The sequence below is a fragment of the Sarcophilus harrisii genome, chromosome 5 (assembly GCF_902635505.1).
Source record: "Sarcophilus harrisii chromosome 5, mSarHar1.11, whole genome shotgun sequence".
In the NCBI taxonomy this organism is placed as follows: Eukaryota; Metazoa; Chordata; class Mammalia; order Dasyuromorphia; family Dasyuridae; genus Sarcophilus; species Sarcophilus harrisii.
This window is the reverse complement of record NC_045430.1, coordinates 67,215,884-67,236,191: the sequence shown is the minus strand read 5'-3', so window position 1 is coordinate 67,236,191 and position 20,308 is coordinate 67,215,884. Positions and strand designations below refer to the sequence as shown.

At 32.8% G+C, this 20,308-nt stretch overlaps 1 protein-coding gene across 3 annotated transcripts in view; it reads left to right on the top strand.

Moving 5' to 3' along the window:
* The window catches only part of TMEM117 (transmembrane protein 117), a 137,606-nt gene that overhangs the window by 95,214 nt on the left and 22,084 nt on the right, over positions 1 to 20,308 (top strand). For all 3 annotated transcript variants that reach the window (XM_003771373.4, XM_031940422.1, XM_031940421.1), the window contains one exon: positions 2,857 to 3,016. In XM_003771373.4, coding sequence (XP_003771421.1) covers positions 2,857 to 3,016 — 160 coding nt within the window. The remainder of the gene's footprint in view (positions 1 to 2,856; positions 3,017 to 20,308) is intronic.

Below are 20,308 nucleotides of genomic sequence, written 5' to 3'. Positions count from 1 at the left end.
AATCATCCTGCTGATTGTTTCTTATAGAAAAACAATATTGCATAACATTCATATGCTATAACTTATTCAGCCCTTCTCCAATTGATGGGAATCCATTCTGTTTCCATTTCTTGCCACTACAAAAAGGCAATATTTTTGCACATGTGAGTCCCTTTCCCTCTTTTATGATCTCTTTGGGAAACAAAGCCAGTAGACGCACTGCTGGATCACAGGGTATTCACAGTTTGATAGCCTTTTGGGTATAGTTCCAAATTGCTCTCCAGAATTGTTGAATCAGTTCACAACTCCACCAACAATTTATTAGTGTCCCAGTTTTCCCACATCCCCTTTAACATTCATCATTATCTTTTCCTGTCATTTTAGCAATCTGAGAGGTGTGTAGTGGTACCTCAAATTGTCTTAATTTGCATTTTCTGGGCAGTAGTGATTTAGAGCACTTTTTCATATGACTAAAAATGGTTTTAATTTCATCTGAAAATTGTCTGTTCATATCCTTTGACCATTTATCAATTGGAGAATGGCTTGAATTCTTATAAATTTGAGTCAATTCTCTATATATTTTAAAAATGAAGCCTTTATTAGAACTCTTGAATGTAACATTTCTCCCCAGTTTTCTGCTTTCCTTCTAATCTTGTCTTTTGAATTTAATATGATCAAAAATTTCCATTTTGTATTCAGTAATGTACTCCAGTTCTTCTTTTGCCACAAATGCCTTTGTTCTCCATGGACCTGAGAGGTCAACTATTTTTTGTTCTTCTAATTTTTTTATATCATTCTTTATGTCTAAATCGTTAATCCATTTCTACCTTATTTTGGTATAAGGTGTTAAATGTGGGTCAGTGCCTAGTTCTTATGATACTAATTTCCAATTTTCTCAGCAGTTTTTGTCAGATAATGAGTCCTTATCTCAAAAGCTGGGATGTTTGGGTTTGTCAAAAACTAGAGCACTATAGTTATTGACTATTCATTCTATTGATCATTTACTCTATTTCTTAGCCAGTACCAAATAGTTTTGATGACCATGCTTCTTTATAATATAGTTTTAGGTCTAGTATGGCTAGGCCACTTTCATTTGCATTTTTTCATTAATTGCCTTGAAATTTTTAACCTTTTGTTCTTCCAGATGTTATTTTTTTCTAGCTCTGTAAAATAATTTTTTGGGAGTTTGATTGGTGTGGCACTGAATAGGAAAGTTAATTTAGGTAGTTGTCATTTTTATTATTTTAGTTTGGCTTAATCATGAGCATTTGATATTTTTCCAATCGATTAGATTTGATTTTATTTGTATGGAAAGTGTTTTGTAATTGTGTTCATATCGTTTCTGACTTTGTCTTGTCTCCTGCCTACTCTTTATTCCAGCCAAACTGGCTTTCTCTCTATTCTCACTACTGTTACTATATCACCAGTTTCTGTTCTTTGTTTGCCACTTTATACCCAATCTTGTAATATACTTCTACCTCATAGGAACTTTTTCTTCTTTTAATATGTAGTTTGAGCACCATCTTCTTCATGATGACTTTTTTGATTTTCCCGTTAATTACCATCCCAAATTGATTACATATGTGTGTGTGTACACACATACACAAACATACATGTACACACACATATATATTCAGTTTATATTTATGATTTATAGATTTATGTATGTACTTGTTGTTGCCCTTATTTGAATGTAAACTAACCTTTTAAATAGAGATTGTTTTGTTCTTACTACCTAGCACATTCCTTGAACATATTAGAAAATTAATAAACATTTGTTGATTAATGTGAAGATAACCTTTGATTCCCAATGTCAATTTCCTCCATGTTAGAAAGGTCACAATGGGCTTGGAAATGAACTTCCTCTTATGTAAGGATAAGTTTAGCTAAATGGAAAGAGAATCATCATTTTTGTGGCAAGAGAATAATATATTATTTTAACATAATTATTATAATTAATAATTTTGTTATACAAATCATCTTCTGTGATAGATTCTGTGATCTGTATTTATGATATGCCTATAAAATCCTAGATCTTTGACATTTTAAAATGTGATTTTTTAGTAGGAATAGATTATTACAGTTGAAGTAATGTAATAATTGGATGGGGAATAGGGGCTAACCAGAATAATTCATTCAAAGTAAGCCTTACTGAAAGTGTTGGGATTTTTGTTTAATACAGCCTTTTGCAAAGAGTGGAAGATAAAAGCTGATGATTTCTTTGTGAATTTGCCCTCTATGTGCTTCCATGTGCTGCAAGTACAATCACTGATATAACTGAAAAATATTATTGTTTAGGTGTTTTTCAGTTGTGTCCAGTTTCTCATGATCCATTTCAGATTTATTGACAAAAATACTGTAGTAATTTGTCATTTCCTTTTCCAGCTTGTTTTAAAAATGATGAAACTTGAGGAAAATAGGATTAAATGATTTGCTTAGAGTGTCTGAGGCCAGATTTGAACTCTGGAAGATACGCTTCCCTGACTTTCGATACAGAACTTTAATTATTGTATCACCTATCTGTTCTAAAAAATATGTAACATACAATAGAAGATCTTAACCTGGGACTCTTTTAAGCTCATATTAGAAATTTAACTACTCTTATTAGTAATATTTATGCATAAAAATTTGTTGCAGAGGATTTTAATATTTTTATACTCGTAAGACAAAATCTCCCCAAAAGAGTTTGAGATGGGATGACAAACATATTTTAAGTATTTCTATTTTTAAAAGAAATTATTACATATAACTTTTGTGTTTTCTGTTAAGGTTGTCATGCTTTGGGAAAAAGGATCAATGAAGAGTTTATTAAGAAGTCACATCTCTCATAAAAAATTTTTTTACAGTGTTCTTAAAGAAGTGTTTTGTTTCTTACAGGACAGTTCTTTTCACTTTGACCTCTGTCGTTGTGCTTGTCATCACCACTGATTGGATCAGCTGGGACAAGTTGAATCGTGGATTTCTGCCCAGTGATGAAGTCTCTAGAGCCTTCTTGGCTTCCTTCATCCTAGTCTTTGATCTTCTTATTGTCATGCAGGTACACTGGGCTCTCTGGTCTTTTGCTCCACTCACTAAAGCAATCATATATATATATATATATATATATTTTTTTTTTTCTTTTCAAATGATGTAGTCATACATTTCATAAAATATCTTAAATGCTTCATATACAATGGCTATTAGAAGAAGAATGAGGCAGTATGTTATAATGGATAGAAATCAAACCAAAACTAGGAATTACTGGTTTGAATCATGCCTTTAATATATACTGGTTGTGTGAATGTGGGTCAATCATCTAACCTCTCAATTCTCTCAGACTACAATAGGGTCTTGAAATCACACTAGCAGTGGACTTTTCTGGCCATATTTCTTGAAGTGGGGCAGGAGATTGAGATGGAAATTGCTTGACTTTTTCTTATGAGAAGAATGTCCACTAATTTTGTTTTGTTTAATTGCAAGATAGGCATCTGGGGACTGACTTTCTTGGAGCATTTTTTTCTTCCCGGACTAGCTATTTGCTAAAATGAAAAGAAATGAAGGTATTGTAAATTCAACAGAGAAAAAATAATTTGTGAAACATATTCAGTATTATAAAAGTTATAGTAACAGCATGAAAAATATTTTTTCTGCTTATGAAAATGATCAGTGGCTCTCAGTATTCACTGAAAATCATTTCAGTTTCATGTAAGCAGTATTTCTTTCTTAGTACCAGATTATATAATTACATCTTACTAGCCAGCATCACCAATGTAGCTACAACGATTGTGAACTGCAATACACTTAGAATCTGAAGAATGCTGCTTTGAATTCAGCAAATAAAATAGGAGCTGGGGACATAGCAGTTATCAGATGCTTCTTGGTATTTCATCTTATCTATAAAATGGCCAACTATTTCCTAGATTTTTTTTTCTTGATTGTTTCACAAGTTATCAATGGCTTCTCTTCTTAAGTTAACATTAGCTAAAAATAATAACAACAGCAACAACAAAACAATTGCCATGCCTGAAGGGAAGACTATTTTAGATGTATGTGTAATTTAGTAACAAATATGTTAGTTTTTTTTTTTTTTTTTTTTTTAAGGATGATAGGGACTGCAAAGTCACTGTTGCATTCTCAAGAGAAGTTTAGTTCATATATATTTGTTTAAGCTCTGTATTTAATATCTTTGTGGTAAGCTGGCAATAGTTTATGAATTGTCAGTATACTGCTGATAATTTGAATTGTGCCAATTACAAAATAGGATACAGATAACTTGAAAGTCAAATTTGACTTTCATTTTAAAATATAGACTATTGCATCTGTTTATAGAATATTATGTGTTTGTGAAATTTAATGGCTAAATCTGATGATTTCTTAGTTTTTATCCTTAAACTTTCGATGGCCTTTGACACTATTGTTCAGCACCTTTTCTTATAGTCTCTCCTCCCTGGTTTTTCTGATGTGACTCTCTCCTTGTTTAGCTTCTACCTCGATGGTAAATCCTTTTCTGCCTCCTTTATTAGGTTATTATCCACATCCTGTCCCCTAACCTTGTCCATGGCCTTTTCCCCTTCTATGTTTATACACTTTCTCTAAGTCATCCCATCAACTTTTATTAGTTTAATAGTTATCTCTATGCATATATCCATTCTCTTTCATGAATTCCAGTCCCACACACCAAAATGCCCATTATACCTTTTCACCTACATTTTCTGAGGTCATTTCAACTCATTCTGTCCAGAATACACTTTATCATTTCCCTTCCAAAATCTGACCTTCTGAACTTCTGCATTTCTGTCAAAGGGCATCACTATCCTTCAAGTATTCAGGTTCACAACTATGGAGTATTCTTTACTTTTCTCATCCTATAAATTCAATATAATTCAATTAGTTATGAAGTCTTGATCTTCCTCCACACCATCTCACACCCGTCTCATTCTCTTCCCTCTCATGACTTTTAACCTAGTTTAAGTTTGAATCACTCCATCATTTTATCAATTGGCTCCTAATTTTAGCCTTAAGTTTCTTTACACTCAAATTCCTTTCTCACATAGCTGTTTTCCTAAAATACAAGTCTGACTATATCATTCGTCTACTCTGGAGACTAGTGTTGTTCTGTTACTTCAAGGATCAACTATAGAATTCTTTGTTTATCATTTGAAGCCCTTTCTATCCTGGCCTTTTTTTTCTTCTTTTCTTTTCTTATACTTCATTCATTATGTGATCCATCCAACTCTATACCTCCTGACCCTAAGATTTTTTCATTGCATTACCTTCATATCTAGAGTACTCACTTCCTCTTCTTACTTTCCCTGGTTTCCTACATGACCCATCTCAAATCCTTCAGGCTGTGCCAGTCCTTTATGTTTCCATTCCCTCTTCTGTGATTACTTTGTACCTTTTCTGTTTATGTTTTGTACACATATAATTTTTTTATATATTGTTTCCACATTAGAACATGAGTTCTTCAATAACTCATTATTCAGTTGTAAAGGGCTGAAACTCTTGAGTTAATGCACTGAGGTTGGACAACTGAGCACTTAAGGCTAACTACCGATTGGACAATACTCTGTAAGCATATGCTTGGAAAATGTGGAAAATGGCCGGTGGCTCCATAATTGGTGTATACAGAGAATTGTAGGAGGGATTAGGGGGTGGAGTGAGACTAGCCAAGGTCACTTCTGGGCAGGAGATGAAGAGGAGAGGTCGTGGAGATTCTGCGTCCATCCAATTCACTCCTACTTCTAAAGACCAAGAATAAAGATCAAGGACTTTTGCTTATTCTGGCTCCAGCTGATTCTAAGGTATCTAGGGTGCTAACTCGGTCTTCACATTCAATAAAACTGAAAATTAAGGACCAGAATTTTACCATGGGGATAAAACTAGAGATATTTACAATATCATTTAGGTAAAGAAAGGTTGTTCAGTATCATCTCTATTGTTTGATATAGTACTAGAAATATTAGATCCAACAATAAGGTGGAAAAAAAGAAAAAAAAAAGACAAAGAGGAAACAAAATGAGCATTTTTGTAGATGGTATGATTAATAAAGAATAAGATTCAAACCCCGAGTTTTCATTCCCAGTCCAGCACTTTATAATTGCTTGTATAATTTTACCATGAAATCCCTCACAAAAATATCTTAGAAATGTTTTGTTGAAAGCTGCATTTTATCTCAATAAATTTTTTATTCATCTGACTAGATATAAAGATCTTCTATCAGCAGTTTTCTACCAGTGAATCTATGTGCCCTTTAATTAATCCAACAGTCTTCTGGAATGCAGAGGTGGTTTGTGAAAAAAAATTATTGGTGATTCGCCATACATTAGTAACTGTAGCATATCTGGAATTTCATTAGAAACTGATTGCCTGACAAAGAGATTATTGTAATGGATATGGCTATTTAAAGTCATATTAGTCTGAACAAAACTAAAAAAAATAAAGTCTGTCTTTAGACAGATTTTAATCTTGACTTCAGGATTCCCTGAGGCTGCACAAAGACTAACAACTGGGATTATACTACTTCCTTAAGTCTTCTTAAAGAACTTAAGGAACTAGAGATACTTCCATTAATTGTTAAGGTGATATTCATGAATATTGTCAGGTCATTTATCACAAATAGCTAACCCTTATTGGACAGAAACTTTTTAGAAATATTTCAAGATATATATGCAAATATATATTTTCAAGATTTTAGTTCCTAAGAGACTTGAATACTAAATATCGAGCTCCGGATATATTGGAAGTTTTATAATACTTCTTGATTTGTATGATGCATTATGATTTTTGAAGGATTTGATAATATACAGGATTTCATTTTGATCATACAAGTTTACAAATAAAACCCCACATTTTCTCTCCATAACCCTTTCTGGGTCAGATTAAGGTAATTAAAAGACATCCATTGAAAACAATAGACAGATGAAATGTAAGAACTATTATATCCATTTTAAAAGATAACTTTTAGGTACCATGAAATGATATTTTAATACCCATTTCTGTTAGGCATATTCTATTTATGTTTTTATGTTTCTTTTTTCTACCTCAACATTAAGTCTATTTCTCTACATTTTCCATTTTTGAAGTGAACAGATTTGTGAAATACTGAGCCCAAATGATAGTTGTAATAAGTTGAGTCTGACTCAGTCTGAACTGTTAAGTTAGGCCCCCAAAATAGAATGAAATGAAACAAGTTTAACTCATTTAATAAAACAAAAAGAAACTTAGATACTTAGATACTTAGTTCAGAGTTGGAAAGAACTATTTGTCTTGGATAAAACTGATTCACTTGACCAAAGCTTTCCAGTCTTGGTCATGATGCTAGTCTGTTATCTGAAATGTCAGAGAAGAATTCCAGCCCATTGTGTTTTGAATATTTTGTATTCAGGTGACTAACAAACTACACAAATGGGTCAAGACTTAGATCCATAAGCCAATCAAATGTCAAAGTGGTTTCAGTGTCTTTTAAGGAAAAACCTGAGATGGAGTGTGGCAAGGGAGTACTTAGAATATTGCTCCCCTCCCCACATTCTACCATTTAGTGTTAAGATCTTTAAGGTCTTCTAGAAGATCACTTAAATTTAGGGCTATTATAAATTGTTAACTCTGATTTTAGGAATCCCTGAGGATGCAGAAAGAACAACATAGGCAGGACTGAATGAGGAAAATAAGGTCTAAACCAAAAAGTTAGCAAAAACAAAAAAACAGTATAGCATTCCCTGTAAGGAATGCCTGAATATGGACGAATAAAAACCAGAAATCGCAAATTTTGCCCTTCCTTTTAAAAGGACTGTCTGTTTCTAAATTATCTGATCTAGATGGTGGATGATGCCAAATCTTTGCCATGCATAATGTTTTTTTCCCCCAGGTTAGAAAAAACCTACATATGGAAATAGTATCAGAAATGAGGGCTATAGTGAAGGCAGTAAACTTTCTCACAGTTATCTATCTTCATCAAAAATCAGGTATTACCACCCATTTACTATCCATAATCCACAAATCGGGATCCTCCTTTCTTGGAATGAGACCCCTTTAATGGTGGGGAGAAGCCCACAAGTCACTTCTGGGAGCTTACAGCCTTCCGTCATGGTGATAAGGTCTAGATTTTGGGCTTCCTGGTCAGGGAACCAAATGATGAGGTTAGGGTTCCTGGTGGTCAGGGAGTTAAATGATGAGGTTAGTGGCAGGTACGAGGTTCAGGGAACCAAATGAAGAGGTTTGGCTCCCCTAAATCCCTTTAGCATTTGGCACAGGGTAGGGAGTTTTGGGAACCCCCTTCTGGCTGAGCAGAGGTCCTTCATAAAGGAATTTACAAACCAGAAAAGCTAGCCTGATAAAAGGAAGTTTATTATTGGCATTGGGAAATCAGCCTTTGCTATGAATGAATAGAAAGGCTGAATTCCTTGGTGCAAGGTCCTGACAGAGAGGTAAAGGTTCTAGCAGAGAAATCCTAATAGATAGATATAAAGTCTTGTTAGGAAAATATGTGAGAAAGATAAAGGGAAGGTAACACTGAAATAGAATGTCATTTCGGCAGGCAGAGGTTGCTGCTATGGCAGGGAGAGAGAGAGGCTCCTTGGCATATCATGGCATATTAGGTCTTCTGCAAGGACTGAGCCCCAAGTTGGCACATTTTATGGTAGAAGTTGGGGGCAGTTCTTGATGGGGGCTGGGTGCAGCCTGGGCTGGAATCAGAATAGAAAATCTTGAAATTGAATGAGTGTCTCTGGACTGATCTTTACCTCAATGAGGAGCTTCATCAGTAATGAGTGTTATCAATGGGGGTGGTGCCCCTCTCTCAGGATAACAGAATGAAGCTATTTATTCTGTTTCCCTTGGGCGGGGGTCTTTTACAGAGGCCAGGATTCAAGGAGATTTTCTCCTTGAAGGAGTTTTCAGAGAGAGAGTTTGGGGTCCTCCCCTCAGTTTCAGGCTCCCCTCATCAATGGGGGCTTGTTATGCTTTTTTACCTCCCTTTTGTTACCACTTAGCAAGCCTAATGTAGATTGTTCAGGATTTTACAAGGAAATAAGTGATTAGAGACAAATCCTCTTTTGTTTATTTTTTCCCTTTTCTCATCTAAGAATACATGCTGGTGTAAATAAAAAAACAAAACAAAACTGTGGTTATGTTTGCCCTGGATATAAACATATGTATATGATAGCTACATTTTGTCTCTTATTTGAATAATTTTAGAATATTTTTCCATTGATTTTTGGATTTCAGAAGAGAGATGTAGACTGAAGTGACTATGGGCAAAAAGTAAGGAATAATGCAAAAATTAGAACTAATGAAAAAAATCAGGGTTAACTCCATTTCTCTATTACACTGCTAATAATTTTGAATGGAAATTTATTTCAGTGCTTAACAAGATTTTTTTTTCCTAATAAGCATTGTGAAACACTGATAGAAATGCAGAATTGTATGGAGTAGTAAAATATTCACCACCTTTTGACCATTGTATATTTGAAACCCTGGGGTATGAGGTTGACTTTCAAATTAAAGTTGTCTATCAGACTACAAACCTGGGTTCAAATTTAGCCTTAGACATTGAACTAGTGACTCTAAGCAAATCACTTTTTTTTTTTTATTTTGAGATATCAAAATAACATGATTTCATAAAACAATTTACTTGGTGCTCTGAGGCAGGCATGTGTAATTGGGTATGATGAAAATTATTGAAATACAAATTCTTTATTATCTTCTTTTCACAGAGTTGCTTATCAGCAGTAATTCAAATAGGTCATTAAAAAAAGAAATTCAATTACAAAAACCTGAAATAATTCTGCTGCCTTTTAAGATGAAGCTTACTGCTTAATTAACAATTAAAGTTTTAAATTGTTTTTTAATTGCCATTTATGCTGGATCTTTATCACTGCCTACATTGTTATATGCTTCTTCTAGTATCTCTTCTTTTGTCTTCTCCATAAAATTCAAGTGTTAACTCCCTATGCCAGGACCTCAGCAATACTACAGGTGCTGTTCTGTGCCAAGAGAGGAAAAAGGCCAATACGAGAGCCTTATTCAGCATGCTTATGCCAGGACAAGAGCATTGTGGGCATTGCTACAGTTAGTGCCTGAGGGCATCTGCATGTCTGGCCAGGCTATGCCAACCACTGTCACTATCCTAGCTAGTCCATCACTGTTGATGAGATCAGAAACCACTACATGAGATGGCTCAGAGGGATTCTGTCTTATTATGCCAAGCTTAGGATTCCTCTTTCCTATCAGTGGTCATCCTCTTTCATACAAGAAGTTCTTCCTGCTGTCAAGTGATTGCTCCATCCAAGGAACCAGGAACTGTAGTTCTTAAGTGTAGGAATGCCCAATTTAGGATTTTTCATCTAGAATTAGGAAAGAGACTCAAGGCAAAAACAACAGTGACAGTAACCACTTATCCCAAGTAGGCAGGGTGTCTGAGATCTGAGCTCTGTAGGAGTCCCTTAATTTAAGTGGGAGACTGACAATTCATAGTTTACAAATGTGGAATGAGAATGAATGCTGTTTTTCTTTTAAAATGTATGTAGCATCCTCCATCCATAACAACTGAGGAAAAATTAATACACATTCAGCCATACCCCAAACTCTAAAAATGTCTCTGGGCTCCTGATAAATAATAATAATAATAATTAGCAGAGGATGGAGCAAAGATGGCTAAGCATTTGAGCTAAACTTTCTCAGTAGTTTCCTTCAAATGACTTTAAAATAATGCATCAGCTTGAATTTTGGAGTGGTAGTGCTTTTTCTAGCCTAGGGTAACTTAGGAGGTCAGAAGTAGAAGTCTATAACACTGAAGTGCAGGTTAGCTCATAATGTAACATGGCAGCAATACTAACTGTGAGTCTGAGAGGTGGCTGGGACAGCAATAGCAATTTGGGAATCTCTCACCCCTCAGAGAGGGCAATGGAAATGGACAATTGGTCAGAAAGACATTGCAGAAGATCCCTGTGCTGGCAGAGGTAGGAGACTGTACCAATGAGCAAATAATAACAAAAGAATTTGATCATTAAAACAAAAACAAAAACAAAAAAAAAAAACATGAAAAATGCAGATTGAACATAAGCCCAAAAGAATTTCTGGAAGAGCTAGAGGAAAAAAATGACCTCTCTCTCTCTCTCTCTCTCTCTCTCTCTCTCAGATACTTTAAAAATAAAATAAGAATGGTAGAGCAAATATTATGGATGGGAGGAGAATGAGAACAAAAAATATGAAAAAAGGATAGTTTGGTAAAAGAAGGAAAAAAAGAACTAAAGAAAATAATACCTTAAAAAAAAACCAGAATTGGCCAAATGGAAAAAGAGATTCAAAGATTCACTGAAGAAAATAATTCCTTAAAATTTAGAATTTGTCAAACAAAAGTTAATTACTCCATGAGACATCAAGAAACAATGAAATAAAGACAAAAGACAAAACATAGAAGAAAATGTAAAATATCTCATTAACAAAACATATTCTGTAAAGTATATTGGAGGGAGATAATCAAAGAATTATTAAACTATATGAAAGCTTAAGAGTTTAGACAATATTTCAAGAACTTTAATAGGAAAATTGCCCACAGATCATTGTACCAGAATACAAAATAGAAATTTAAAAAATCTACCAATTACTTCTTGAAAAAGATGCCAAAATGAGCATCCCTAGGAAATTATGTACAAATTCTGGAGAAAATACTGAAAGCAGCCAGAGAGAAATTATTTAAATACCATGGAGCCACAGATAAATTAATCAAAATGTAACAGGTATCATTTTAAAGGAGTGGAGAGCTAGCTATATTATCTCCCAATAGGCAAAGGAATTAGAATTATATGCAAAAATATCCTGCTCAGCACAACTGAGTATAATTCTACATGGGGAAGATGGATATTTGATGAAATAGAGAACTTTCAAGCAGAGCCAGACAGAAAATATGTCATTCAAACATAAGATTTAAACAAAGCATATACAGGTAAACATGAGTGAGAAAATCATAAGAAACTAAATGAGGTTAATCTGTTTACCTTTCTATGTAGTAGAATGATACATGTTACACCTAACAATTCTATTATCATTAGAGCTGTTAAAAAAGAGTCCATTAAAAGAGCATGGGTTTGATTCTATTATGTTGGGACAATCTCAAAAGAAGAAAGGAAGAGTGGGAATGAAGGATGCATAGAAAAGTTGAAAGGAAGAGGACAAATGGGAAAAAAATTTAATTTACATAAAAGTTGTGCAAAGAAAAATTTTTACAGTGAAGGAGAAAATGGAGTTTGTGGGGGTTGTGAACACTTGAAACTTACTCTTATCTGAATTGGTTCTAAGAGATAAGAAGAGATATATATGTATAATGGATATCATATTGCTTGTCTTCTGAATGACTAGGGGAGAGCCTAAAGGAAGGAACTCAAAATAAAAAAAAAAAAAAAAAGAATTTTAATTTAGTAAAAATAATTAATAATAAAACATTGCCTTTTAAAGTTCATTCTCTAGTGCCTTATATCCAAATTTTCAAAGTCCTTTCAAATGACATAAAAATTTCAAACAGTTTCTTTATCATAGTTAATAAACAAAACTAAAATTCCAGATCGCTGCCTTCTTTTGCATTCTCTCACTGTTAAGGGCCCTCATGTGATTCCCTCAGCTGTCTGGCTATTTTTATATTCAGTTGTGGGACTTAAGATGATTTATTTAGCGTCTCTGTTATTTCAAAAAAAAAAAAAAAACTTACTCAAATGCCAACAATTCTTTTCTCATCAACACAGAAATCTTATAGTAAGGTCCAAAGGACACAACTCCTTATCTAGATAAGGCAAAAGTATATTTTAATTAACTTAAAGTTGAGGGAGCTTTCTCATTTGTAGGCTTTCCAAGGAAGATGAGGTGGCAAAGACACTAAGTCTTAGAAAGGCACAGTTTGGTATGTGAGGACTTCATTTTTTTCTTTTCTAAACAGTCATTTTTAATCTTTAAAATTCAATTCTTCTAAGCTGTTTTGAAATCAGGCAGAATTTGTAAAGGGTCACAGGCAGTGGGGAAACTCTGGGTGAGATATAAGACCCTTCAACCCAGAGGGAACCTGAAAGCAATGTCTGGTTCAGCTCCCCATCTCCCCAAGGGCTTTTGGCTTTCCTGTGAAGTGGGGGTGGTGATTGAAGCAGACCAATACCAGGTGGAAGAGTGATACCAGGTGGCAAACTACGGACAATAGCAAGTTGTTTATGTGGTCCCACGTGTGCAGAACATACTGGGTCAATGCCCAGTGTTTTTGTTACATAAGGGTATGAGGGTATAAAAAGGGGAACGTCCTTGAAATAAATGGACTCCATTTTTCTACCATCCTCAGGAGTCCTGCCTTATTACTCTTCCACTAGTATGGTATATTTTAATCACCCCGGTGTGGGAGTTCTAGAAAGCATGGTATGTTTTGTCACCCTAACTTGGGGGCTCTAGAAAGCAGGATATTTTAATCACCCTGGCATGGGGGCTCTAGAAAGCAACAGTGCATTTTGTCACCCCAACTTGGGGGCTCTAAAAAGCAGGACACAACAAGAATTCTGAGATAATATGAGGCGGCTTAAAATACTAGACCAAGGATTATACAATTGGTGGGCTTTGATGATTTATTGAAATTATTTTTAGGATGCAGTTTTTAAGGCCATAGAGCATATTTCCACTGATGTTTCTTTGCTGTTGTCTAAAAACAGTTTATTTGCTAGTTCTCCAGGGAATATAGGGGAAGATAAGGCTATAGGTTTTATTTGGAAAATATGATCAACACCTCTCAGGTACTCCCAGAGACAAATATACCCTATATCCCCATATTATTTCTTGACTCATTGTCTTATTTTATGATTCTTGATTCAAAGAAAATCAAGTGGTATGGTTTGATATTTCCTCATAAATAAAATCTCAACATTTTATTAATTAATTTGCTTTATTCTTTTGGTACCAAACTTCACTGTGATTTTAGACAAACATTAATGAATTTAATTTATTCACAATTGTCTACTAAAAATAAAGATAAATGTTTCAATTATATATTAATTGTGAGAAAGGTCATAGCCTTAATCTGTTGTATAACCACTAACTATAACTACTTACCTCTGCACAGATACTAAAGCCAGTTTAAAAATTCTGTTCTCAGGATAGTAATCAAAAGTTTTCAAATATTCTTTTCAGAATACTTTTTCTAGAATATCTCTTTTTCTCAAATCCCTCAAAATATCTTTCAAGAGTCTCAAATAGTCCATTCTCCTACACTGCTCTTAGACTCTTAATAGATGACACAATGCACCTTTATCTCAGACTCTTACAATGACATTTAGCTCTTTAGCCTCAGGCTCTCATAATTAACTCACAGATTCCTAATAGAATTACAAACTATTAGTCCCTTCAAAGTATTATTCCCTCTCCTTTAAGAGCAGTAACTATATCTTCAGTTTCTGTCAGGGAGACTATTAAAATTGGAATCATTTTTGTGTCGCCATTAGTCTTCATTCTAAAATCTATAGAATTATAAAACTGAGACCATATTTTATTATTTTACAGTTTCTTTTTTTTTTTTTATTTTACAGTTTCTAAGATTAGAAACTAATATATGTTGCCTTTTACAAGTTTAAATTATTTCAGAAATATTAAAAAAAGGAGTCAGTATAATTGTTTTGTAGAAAAGATAATGGAGATATAGTGTTACATCTTCTATCTGACCACAGGTTTGTTTTTGTTGTTGTTTAACCCAAACAAAACAAAAGTTATTATAAACTAAGGTCCATTTATGGACAAATAATTATGGAAATCAAGTAATATGTGTCCAGCAATTATCAGATGAAATGTAAATTAAATTATGAATTCCATATTTTGAGAAAGTTTTGACAAGACTACATTGTGTTCAAATGAAGACAGTAAGAATGATGACTCTTGAAGTCATCTCATATGAAGAGCAAATGTAAGAACAGAGTAATTTCAATCTTCAAATACTAAAAAGGATTATCATCAGAAGGTAAAGTAGCCCAGTTTTATTCCAGCAAGAACAACTAAAATATTTTAAGTTTAATGTTTAAAAGTTTAAAAATGCAAGAACACTAGCCATAACTACATTGTTCATATAAGTTCTGCTGTCACTATAGGATGAAATTGATTATATTTAAGGGTAGCTTTAAAATCACAGGTAAGAAACAGAGCTGAGGAAATTCATGTGAATATTTGTCTCTTTATGTAATGCTTGGTCAAGAAGTTGAGAGATGATATTTTTTCCTAAGAAAGTAAATGCTATTGTGGTATGTAAAACAAATGTAAATACACTTTTCTTAAAGGAATTAATATTACTCTGAATCACAATAATAGTAAACTTTTATTTAAACTGTTAATTCAACTCATGTTCTGGAATTGAGAAGGGAGACCAGTGAAATATAAAGGATAAAAAAAGAAAAGAATACTTATAAATATTTCTCTGGACTTTGGACTATTTAAGTTGGAAGATCTTTTCCAGTGTCAAATATGTTTTCCTGGGATTGTATGTTATTCCAGATATTGCTATTACCCAAGAAAACTCAAATATTAATGCCTAATTACTTAGTTGACTTGATGAAGATTCCTCTTATCTTGAGGCATATTGAGGGTCTAGTCTACATTGGTTCATTACATTAAGCACTTTATCCTGGGTAATGTGGCTATTGTGAAGTAAGAACTAGCTTTTACCTAGGATTTTAACATTTGCAAAACATTGTTATGTATCATTGCATTAAATACTCACAACTCTATAATATAGGCACCATCGTTATTATTATCCCCATTTTTTTCTGAAGAGGTTACCTAGTTTCTGAAATGTAAAGATACTTGCCTAAGAAGTGAAGCAGAATTTAAACTCAAGTCTTTTTGATTCTAAGCCTAACACGTAAATCCTCTATCCAACCTAGCTATTTAGTAGTACAAATAAAAGAGAGAAGAAAAATGTGTGTGTAAATGTGCATGTGCATGTGTATATGTGTGTTTTGCTTTGTCTTGCATCAGTTCACTTAAGTATTTCTATGCTTTGTATATATCATATTAATCTTATAGGCAGGAGTCAATTCATAGTGACTTAAAAGAGCTGATTATGAAATTTTCAGTGTGATTGTTTATAACTTTAAAAATGGCAAATGCTACAAATTACAACATGATTTATTATTTTGATTACAGAGACATGACTTGAGAACTTGATGGGAAAAGATTAATAATGTATATTAAGCCCAATAGTGTCTTCTGCATAAATTCTCCCCCCCCCCCAGAGGACCAACTGTTAAATATTTACTAATACATACAACTCTACTTATAGCTGAGTAATATTCCAAATATTAAATCATATTTATTTTTAAATTTATGTTTAGCAAATCCCCAATAGATAGGTATCTGTTATTTCCCAGTTCTTTTCTACAGAAAAATGGCACTATAACTATTTCATTGTATGTGGGTTTTTTAATATTTCATTTACCTTTTTTGAATATAGGAGAATTTCTGGGTCATTTTCTAAGAAAATGTTATTTATTTCATTTGTATGATTATAAATAGCCTTTCTAGAATGCAAAATTTCTAGTTCCAATTAAAGTATAGCTAATTTAGTTATTTAATTAATCCAATTAAAGTATATTAAGACAGAGAAGGAAAAAAAAGTAATTCTTTCTTACTAAGTGATTTATATGCCAATAAATCTGAGAAATTAAAAGAAAGATAATTATCTATAAACAGAAAATATTCATCTAAAGAGAAATTTCTTGTTTATTTTATGGTTAACTTTATATGTCTGAGAAGAAAAATGGAGGTTCTGCACTAGTACAATTTTACTATTTCCTTTTCCTTTAACATTGTGGATATTATGCCATTCAATACATATGTATCATTCAATGATATTAATGATACATTTTGACAGGATGTAGTTTCCTCTAATTTCTCTTTTAAGGAGATCTAATTTTTTGTTTTATCAGAAATTATGGTTATACCCCTGCCTTTTAAACTTCAGGTGGAGCATAATTGATTCTGCTCTAATCCTTGATTTGAACACTGCATTTTTGTTTGAAGTAGGTCTTTTATAAGCAAGGTATTGTTGTTTCTAGGTTCTAATGCATTCTGCTATCTTCTGTTTTATGGGTGAGTTCATCCCATTTGCATTTACAGTTATGATTGCTAACTATGATAACTAAATTAACTAAATAACTAAATAAGAAATATTTATCCTCTGTTTTACCCGTCCTTCCTGAAGAATTTGTTTTACTTCTGACCATTGCCTTCTTTCATCTATCCTCCTTCTTATTTGCACCCATTTTTCCTTTGGCCCCTCCTTTCCTTCTTCCTTGTATGTGTAATTATTCTTCCCTTCTTGAACCCATTCAGATGAGTGAAATTCAAATATTACCTATTTTCCCCACCATTGTCTAAACTTCTTTGCATACTTCTTTTATGTGAAATAATTTTTTCCCCATTTTTATTTTCCTATCCTTTTCTCCAAGTATATCTTTCTCACCCCTTCACTCATTTTTGGATATCATTCCAACATAATACATCCACGATATGTTCTCTGAGTATATTCTTTCTGACTTCCCTAATGATGATAAAGTACTTACAGGTTTACATGAATCATCTTATATAGGAATGTAAATAGCCTAACTTGGTTAAGTCTCTTTTACTTTCTCACTGATATTTACCTTTTTATATTTCTCTTGAATCTTGTATTGGAATGTAAATTTTTCTATTCAGCTTTGGTATTTGCATCAGGAATGCTTGAAAGTCTTCTATTTTTATTAAATATCCATTTTCTCCATGTAGGATCATACTTGGAGTAGTTAGCTATCATTGTGGATAGAGTACTAGACCTGGAGTCAGAAAGAGCTGAGTTTAAATCCAGCCTCAGAAACTTACTTGATTTATGACCCTGACTAAGTGAGTTAATGCCATTTGCCTCAATTTCCTTATTGCAAAGTGAACCATTCTGACATCTTTGCCAAGAAAGAATGCTGGAATTTTTCATTTTGGGTTCTATTTTCATATATATATATATATATAATTTTAAAATAATTCTATAATAAATTATGTATAATATATAAATCATCATCTATATACTATTTATTATATGGATAATATTAATTGATGCTAATTATAACATCATATAAACATTAATGGTTAATAAAACATAAAATAAATACATAACAAATGTAATATGATAATGCAATTATAATATAATTAATTAATATATATTATATATAAATAGGTATATTTATATGTATATATATGAAGGTGCTTGATGGACTTTTTCTATTTTCACTTTGTCCTTTAGAATTTCTTAAAATATGTCAAGGCTCTTTTTGTTTTGTTCATAGCTTTTAGATAGACTAATAAATCTTAAGTGATCTTTTCTTAATCTATTTATCAAATCAGTTGCTTCCTGATGAGATAGTTTATATTTTCCTCCACTTTTTCCAGTTTTCTTGACTTTATTTTATTGTTTCTTGATATTCCATATAGTAATCAGCTTCTGCTGTCTGAAGTTACATTTGAACTCAGGTCCTTTTGACTTTAGGGCTCTATCCACTACACCAACTAGCTGCCCCCAATTCAGATTTTTAATGAGTTTGTTTTTTTTCCAGGATTGTTTGTACCTCTCAGCAAGCTGTTAATTATCTTTCCATAATTTTCTTGCATAGCTCCCTTTACTTTAACCAGTTTTAAAAAACTGCTCCAATTTGATATTTAAAGCCACTTTTTTTGGTTATTTTAAAATATCTTTTTAATTCTTCTAGGAATTCTTTTGGGGCTTGTGTCCAAATTACATTTTTTTTTCTTTCAGCTTTTTCTTGTAGATGTTTCCATGTCATTATCTTTTGAGTTTGTATTTTGATCTTCCTTTTAATCATGGTAGTGGATTTTTTTGGGGGGGAGGGGGGCTCAGGTTCCTTTTTTTTTTTTTTTTTTTTTTTGCTGTTGCTTCATTTTCCAAATTTAGTTTTTTTTTTTTTATTTTGTACTTTATGTTAAGAGTTGATCTCTGCATACGTCTGAGGGGATGACTAGCCTGAACTTTTATCTTTTATGTCTTTCTGCTGCTTTCATAACTCAATCAATCAGGTGTTTCCAGTGTAGTGTGATCCCAGGAGAGTTCTGTTTGTTGCCTTCCTGATTTGCATTCTGGTAATTCTGGACTTCTGTCTTATGACCTGGTCCTGGACTCTCTACCTTGGAGTTATGACCCAGAGCTGGGCAATGGGTGATAGAACTACCAAATATTACTCCATCCTGGGCCCAGCACTAATATAGGGCTTCCCTGGTATCTATTTTTACCCAGATTTTTAATTACCTTACTGTCTGACTGTTTCCTGCCATTGCTGCTGCAACCATAGCATAATATGGCCTAGTGCTACATTAGCTGCATTCTTGGCTACCCCTTATCATAGTGTCTTCAGACCTCTCTTTTTGTTTTCTTAAATTTCCATGGGTTGGGAAATGACTCACTGTGACTTTTTTCTTGCTTCTTTTCACAGTTAACTTTAGAACATATTCTGTGTCATTGTATAAGAGATTTGGGGAGACTTTAGATCTTTTTACTCCATTAGCTTGACTCTATCTTTGTCTTGCTATTTATAAAAATTCTTAATATTTGTACTTTGTAAGATTTTTTAAAATTCTACTGCATTGATTGAAATAATCAAGTAGTTTTGGATGTTTTTGTTTTTAATATGATTAATCATATTGACTGGTCAATGTTGAATGATCCTTATAACCCTAGTTAATACAACATGGTCATTATTAAAGATTTCTGGAATTAATCACTGTAATCTGATAAGATTTTATTCGAAATTTTTTATATTCCCTAATCATATTTTTTTATGGTTTAGGCATTAAAAGTACAATTGTGTAATGAGAAAAGCCTAGGAGAATTCAGTTTTGAAAACAATTTGTTTAGTACTGGTAATATTTATTTTTTAAATATAGAATGCTACTGTGAATCCAATAGGACCAGTAAGAACTTTTCTTTTCTTCCACTTTAATAATTGCTTTACAACTAAATATATTTTCTAAGATAGACTTTTAAAAATCTCTATTTTACCTGTTAATTAAGATATTTTATATATTTTTATTTCTTTTGGGTTCTCATTTTTGTTACCTTGCAGCAGTATATAATATGTTCTTAAAATTATTTGTTTTGTTGTGATTTTTCCTTATTCACTTGTTTTTTAATCTAGTTTCCCTCCAATCAAGTTGAGTAAAATTTTATTGATTTTGTTTGTCTTTTCAAAGAACTTCCTTTTCATTTTATTAATCATTTCCATAATTATTTTGGTTTTCAGTTTATCTATTTCTTTCCTACCTTTGTTGTTGTTGTTGTTGTTGTTGTTGCATATTTTGGATT